This window comes from Brassica rapa, chromosome A03, assembly GCF_000309985.2.
Source record: "Brassica rapa cultivar Chiifu-401-42 chromosome A03, CAAS_Brap_v3.01, whole genome shotgun sequence".
NCBI classification, from domain to species: domain Eukaryota; kingdom Viridiplantae; phylum Streptophyta; class Magnoliopsida; order Brassicales; family Brassicaceae; genus Brassica; species Brassica rapa.
In genome coordinates this window covers 27,453,624-27,460,723 of record NC_024797.2, presented here as the reverse complement: position 1 = coordinate 27,460,723, position 7,100 = coordinate 27,453,624, and the positions used below count along the sequence as shown (strand labels likewise).

The following is a 7,100-nucleotide window of genomic DNA, read 5'->3' as shown; positions in this document are numbered from 1 at the left end:
TTTTCCGACTTAAGGTGGGTGTAAGGCGGGTATTTGCTTTTTTACGTGCAAGGCGGGTACTTGATACTTATCTATATAAAGTATAAAATGCATCAGCAAAACACGAGAGTTATTTAAAATAAAATATTTGCACTTAATATATATAAAAAAAGGTGGAATTCGATAAGAAAATATTGTTTACTTCTTACAACAAAGAAATATTTGTTTAGGGATTTGGTTTTTATGGTTTAGTTATCATTTTTTTTAGTCGTAAAACAAGTAACGAGTAATATCAAGACGAGTCATAACTTTTTCTGTGATACTTGTTATTTGCCTTGTACTTGCAAATAGCAAAACTCAACGACTTGATACTTGATTTAGCAAAAACGAGTACTTGAAAAACCGAAGCGAGTACGGATTAAATAACGGATATAAGGCAAGTAACGAATATTCGTGCCCAACCCTACTAAAAAGAGGACCGGTTATTAACTTTCACGTGCTTTCCCTTTTATTTTTATTATTTCATTCTCTAAATACTCTTTGAAGATGGTCTAAAGTTGCTCTTAGAAAAAAAAACCTATTCAGGTCTTTCAAACTTCAGGCGTCTCTCTCTTAGTAATATAAACAGTATGACTTCTACTGGTCGAAGAGATCCAAGAAGCATAAATAAAAAAATTCATACAGGTTTCAAAAGGATAAAACTACTTTGCATTTTTTGAATCAGTTTTTAATTTTTAATGAAAAATGGATTACTTTCCAATAGTTGCATCTAAAATAAGCGAAGTGCCAGTTGTCATTCGAGTGTGGACCGCCAACAATATGGGCCTATGTAGTCCTTTTAAAAACTTCTCCATTGAATGAATTTGTTACTATATTTAAAAAGAATCATAAGCTCTTGTTGAACGTGTTTGCTTTCCTCGCCAAAATGTAAGCCTCTCTGTTGCATCTTCTTTGAATAGCTCTAAGTTTCACTCTCACAAATCTTGTTTCCACTTATAAATGTCCGTCTTAGATCTAACTTATTAATGGTCCGTCTTAGACTCTCACGAAGTATATCGACAAAGAATACATAGCTCCTAGACTTCTCACGAGGGCATATCTGGGCCAATAAATATCTCACAGTGGAGCTAAAAAGATTTTGGCTGGCAGCCTGGCACCATGGGGATGTCCATAAATGATCTAAAGACCCATGTTAAGAACTGATAAAATTTAGCTAAACGTAATTTTATATTTCTACAACAATACATGCACCAATGATGGTCTAGTTTTTTTGTTGAACCCAATGATGGCCTAATTATATACACGAAACATGTGAACTTGAAGACATCGTATTTAATTACATTGTATCGGAGGATTATAATCTTCAGCCGAGTGCATTTATGGTCTTATAATGTAAGAATATCTTCGATGTAAAATTTTATTTTTTCTACCAAAATAGAATAAAATAAAAATAAAAAAAATTGTTTTAACCCAATTCTATATTTTATTCTATAATGGAGTAATGAACAAACAAAAAATTGTTTATTAAGAACTCCATTATAGAATGAGATACGTAGTTGAGTTGGAATATTTCTTATTACATACTCTATTTCACTCCAGTAAAAAATAGAGTGTCATTATAAATGCCCTAAGTAAGTTAAGCTAAGAGGGTGGTTACAAGGTCTAACATTGGAGATAAAACTAAAAAGTTGCCGTTGCTCTTTAATTAATAAGACCTGGTTGTACAGCACACGAATTTAGTTACGTTGGCCATGATCTCAAGCTTAATACAACGATTCTTATTCACAGATCAACTATATTACCCTTTCTCTTTAAGTAATTAGAACATCTCTAATGTAAAACTTCATTTTTTACTTTAAAATGAAGTAAAATAGAATATATAGTAGGATAATGAACAAAAAAAAATTATTATATTTTTGGAGTAAACTCATGTTTTACACCATAATGGTGTTAAAAATAAAATAGGGTTAAAGCATTTATTACTTCATGCTTAATTTTTTTCCATTTTAGAATAAGAAATTGCGTGAAGTTGAGATGCCCTTGAAATGCTATTTTTGTGTGCATTATACACTAATCTTACCTATTGCTATATCTAGGTGTTTTCCTACACTATATGCAAAAATAAAAGTTTTAAAATTTAAATTTTATTTAAAAATAAAAGTTTGTAAATTTTTAGATTTCTTATTTGCTTACAATATTTAATTTTATTTTTAAAATTTAATTATATGTACAAAATAAGATAAATAAATGAGTTTTATTTAAATTTGTATTTAATATATATATATATATATATATATATATGTATATATTTAAAATTATAATCTTGAAACGATTTTTTTGGTATTTCTTTTGGTTAAAATATATTAAATCAAACTCTAAAAAAATAAGAGGAAATTTTGTTAGATATATAACTATGAAAACGTAAAACAAATAATATTTCTAAAATACATAGATATTAAAAATTGTATTGGGATTATAAAACTACATTTTAAAAACTACATAAAATTTTGAAGAATTATTCTAGTAATAAAAATTATATAATTAGAAAAATAGAATTAGATAATATTTTAAAATTTCTATAATATTATTATGTTTCTATTTCTACTGTTATAATTCCTCTGTTTCATAAAGAATACTATTTTAGCTTTTTTTTTATTTTGTTTCAAAAAGTGTTATTCTATATTTCTGATGTAAATTTTCACATTAAATCTTTTTCTTACTGTTTTAAATAACAAATATATGTTTAGTTAAATTATTTTTATTTAAATAATTGTATTATAAATAAGGGTAGATTCGTATATTTTTTTAGTTTCTTAATCTGCGTGAAATGTGTCTAAGTGATACTTATTATGAAATGCAAGGAATATTATTTATTATTATATTAATGATGATTTATGAATGATTATCATATTTTTAAAAACAATTATCAAAAACTATAAATCAAAAATAAATGTAAAATGTCTATGTCACAATTGGTTTCACTGCATATCATTGTTGTTAGTGTTCCATATCATCATTTTTCTTCTAAAATTATTGTGGTGATGCATGACAAATCGTTTCTCAAATAACTTTTAGGGGATTGCATATCAACCGATCCACACAAAAAGTATATCATATATATAGATCTACTGAGAAACAATATCTGTAATGTTAAAAAGCAAAGACAATGTTTTACAACTTGACGAGATACCATATATATATAGTGATATAGAGATATGGAAAAATTAATGTAATTCGCATATTAATTCTCAAATTTCGAACGCAATAAATAAATGAAAAATCAAGAACAACCACATCCTCGGAATATCAAGCTCCATACAAAATAGTTTCATTATTAAAAACAATTAAACCCCATAAAGTTGGACTGACTGATATCGATCTATCACCGCAAGAACCAAACATAAACAACGTATACGATGGATTATGGTACCATTAATTATAATAATTCCCTAACTTCTTACCTAAAAACGTGAGTTTTGATTAAAAGATCACCCGTGTACCATTCCGTACGACAGAGCCATTAGTAAAATGGCAGCCTCCTTCTCATCTTGAGGAAAAACTTGCTGATAAGCTGAGCTTTTGCTCAAGATTATGGCTAGCTCATCAAAATAACACTTGTTTGAGGAGGAAGATGTTGAAGAAGACGACATTGTGGATTTGCCTTGAGTCTCCAAAGCCCCGGTTATTGCGCCCGCGCCGCCCGCGCCCTCCATCATCGGCACCGCCTCCGCCACAGATGTGGTCATACTCTTATATTTATGTACCTTTGAAGCCAAAGGAGAAGAGAGACTACCAACTTTATTTGATCTCTTGTTCTTGTTTTGAATCTTCTTCTTCAGGAGCGGCGGTGACACGTCAGAGGTTGTGGTTGCGCCTGAAGCGGCCATAGCAGCCCGTCTCGCTTTCCTTTGCCTTATCCCACATGCGTTACAAAGAGACTGTAATAAGACAAACCAAAATAAGAGTTAGCTAAATTATCTCGTGACCTAGTTAGGATTACTAATTAAGTAAAATTGGTTTTACGGATTAGTTTTTGATAGTGGTTTTATAGATTTACGATTCTTATATTATTAATTAGTTCTATAAAAAGAAATCAATTCTTTGAGTAATTTTTATGTGTGTGGTGATTACCTTGGGACCTCTCGGGCCACTTCTCCAAAGAGGAGTTTTGGTCGTGTTACAATCGGAGCAAATCCTAGTTACGCAGTTGTTGCTTCCGTTATAACCATTCTCGTTCGCAATCATATTGTAATGATTTTTCGAAATCTTATTGAGATGATCTTCTTCGAGATTGCTAACGTTCAAGGACTGGTCGTTCTTAACGTATTGTTTGTTGTTGTCGGTGGGGGTGATCATCGTCTTTCTCTTCATAAATCTCACCTTCGAAGACATCCACTTGAGCGAATTACTTTCTGTCTCGACTTTTGTCGGATATTGAGGAAGATCGGTTTGGTCATGATGATTATCATTCTTCCTTATCGTCAATTTAAGTCGTGTCTCCTTCTCTGGCGTCATTTGATCGCTTGATGATGATCCACCATCATATACAAACTTTTTGGTCTGAAATTTCCATATACCATGATAAAATACTTTAGTTAATTAAATTTTTATGTGAATACTATACAACTTCTCAAGTATCATAAAAATATTGGTACATACGAGTTTCACTTTAAAAAAATTATACCTCAAGGGGCTGGGAGATATGAGGATCAAGAAAGCCATGAAAAGTATGGTTGTTATACCCAACATGTACTTGATCTTGGTGAGAGTTGATCAAGAAAGGGAGGTAGGAAAGAGATGGTGAAGCTAAAGAAGATGATGAAAAAGTGGGATTAGATAGAGCTTGGTGATGGTAAACATTTTGTTGATGATCATGATTTTGATGAATAGAGGATCCAAAAGAAGAGAAAAAAGGTTGATGGTTTTGATGATCTTCATTGAGATCTATAGTGTAACGAAAATTTGAACCCATGATTGATAAAGATCTATGAAACAAAAAAGAGATGTAAGAAGAGAGTTTGGGAGAGATCAGGGACAAGTATAGAAGGATCTAAGCATACTACTGTGTTTGACATTTTTTAAATAGGCAAGAGAAGGGACCACGTACGAACCGAAAACAAATTAGAATATATATATTCATCAACTTACACTAGCTAGTAGAACTTTGAAGAATTGAGAAGATATAAATGGATAAACTGTTATTTTTAATAGTTTTAATTTGTGAGCCAGTTTTTATTCAAGAAAATAGGATTAGTATGCATAAACAGGAAATAAGTTATCTAACAAATAAAACAAATCCGGACATTTATATCATTTTCAGCAGTGTTGGATCATATGTATTGAAACTCACTAACCTGAAGAAGGAACAACTTTTTTTCTTTTAGAAAGAATAACTAACTTTTTGTTTTATCAAAAAAGGAGTTAGCTATATCATAAATTGCTTAGTAATATAATTTAAAAAAACTATTATGTTCTAAAGTAAAATAATGTTGCAATTAGTTTATGTTACTGTGAAATATAATATAGACATATTTTTTAGAAGTAGCTTGTTGATGTTTTGCACCTTTGATAGAACCGAATAAATAATAATTGAACTATACCATTTCTGGTTAAGTTTGGGTAATTCGACCCACTCCAAATGGACTGAGATCTAAACTAATTATAATTATTACTTTCGTGAATGATTATTTATCGCTGTAAAACTCTGGGAGAAATCACACACAAAAACAATAATAAATCAAGAGGTTCACGTGAGCCCATATCCGAAAACAATTTGCATGAGACAAAATGTGTAGGAGTGGTACTGGACGACCCCATGGACAAGTAATGCCGCAACCCTAAGTCAGAATATGTCATCTCTCATGATAATGATCAAATAATATACCATACACAAAGTGTAGTATGTATCAATATCGGTAACACGTGATCTTTCCAGGGGCTGTGATTCATCAATAATCATTTTGAGAGAGAGGGAGAGAAAAGACAAGAGATAGGTTTAGAATGGCAAAGGAAGGTTGCTCAAAAAAAATGGCAAAGGAAGAAAACATCACCACCTTAGTATTCGCCAAAACCATTCAATTCCTTCTGATCAAAATTTTACAGGTCAGTCAGGACCCCCACATGAATTTTCTTTTTAAAATATAAAATTTATTGTATATTTTTAATGTCATAAGTCTACTAGCTGCTGCATGCTCTAAATAGTTGTATATCTACCGCTTTGCTTATGAAATTCTGCTTCATATCGCGGGTGAAACTGATAATTCGTCCAGGATTGCGTTAATTATAATATATCCAAATCTCATAGTTAAAGCTTGCATAATGGGATTCAAGGTTCTAGTAAAATTCGGGAGGATAAGGATGGAAGATACATTTGATCCAAAGGAGAAGAACGTCTAAAGCTTGAGGGTTTGTTAGAGGATCACTTTTACTCTTTGAAATTTAATTCAATATAATATTTCGAAAATATGAAATAGCTATGATCATTTCAGATTTTAGGAGGAACAAAAGATCTATAAAAAAAATCAAAAACCGGATCACAAACCAACAGAAGAAAATACAAAAGCGGTGGATCTTTCACCTTTCAACGTTCCTTAGCTACAACTTGCTTTGTGCATATACATCCAATTATAGTCTTATTACGTAGCCCCATCACATGCATGTCCATTTTAATTTTTTTATAGAAAATTTTTTGTACCTTTTGGGTAAGTAAATGATTAAAACTAAACATTAAAACTTAAAATTAAAATTAGTTTCCAGGTTCCAAAAGTCATTAACAACTCAAACAAAAAAGAGTGAAAGACGTGTAACGTATGCATGTATCTAATTTTTCTGAAGAAACCAAAAAAAAACAATGATAAGTTAATTTAAGGGAGAATTCGGTGTATATACATAAGAGAATATAAAATAAAGAATATAGCTATACTACAGTAATCACTATTTGATGGGATAATTTGACATATTTTTAATTTTATTCTTCTTACAAGCGTGTCTCATGTACATCTAACGTAATAAACATATTATACCGTACTATGTATATTAAGTAAATAGTATAGAAAAATACAGAAAAATATTCAAAAGTAGCTTGCATTTGAAAAGGAAGAGCAACAAGGGAAAAAGAGGAG

The 7,100-nt window shown here is 30.6% G+C and overlaps 1 protein-coding gene across 1 annotated transcript; it reads right to left on the bottom strand.

Annotated features, from left to right (window-relative positions):
* Positions 1-3,197: 3,197 nt before the first annotated feature.
* On the bottom strand, positions 3,198-7,011 carry LOC103861615 (putative GATA transcription factor 22). The gene is made up of 3 exons (XM_009139334.3): positions 4,664-7,011; positions 4,111-4,539; positions 3,198-3,917 (listed from the first exon to the last, which is right to left on the bottom strand). Exons 1-3 carry the CDS (start codon positions 4,949-4,951, stop codon positions 3,468-3,470), a joined length of 1,167 nt encoding a protein of 388 aa, XP_009137582.2. The 5' UTR covers positions 4,952-7,011; the 3' UTR covers positions 3,198-3,467.
* Positions 7,012-7,100: the final 89 nt, after the last annotated feature.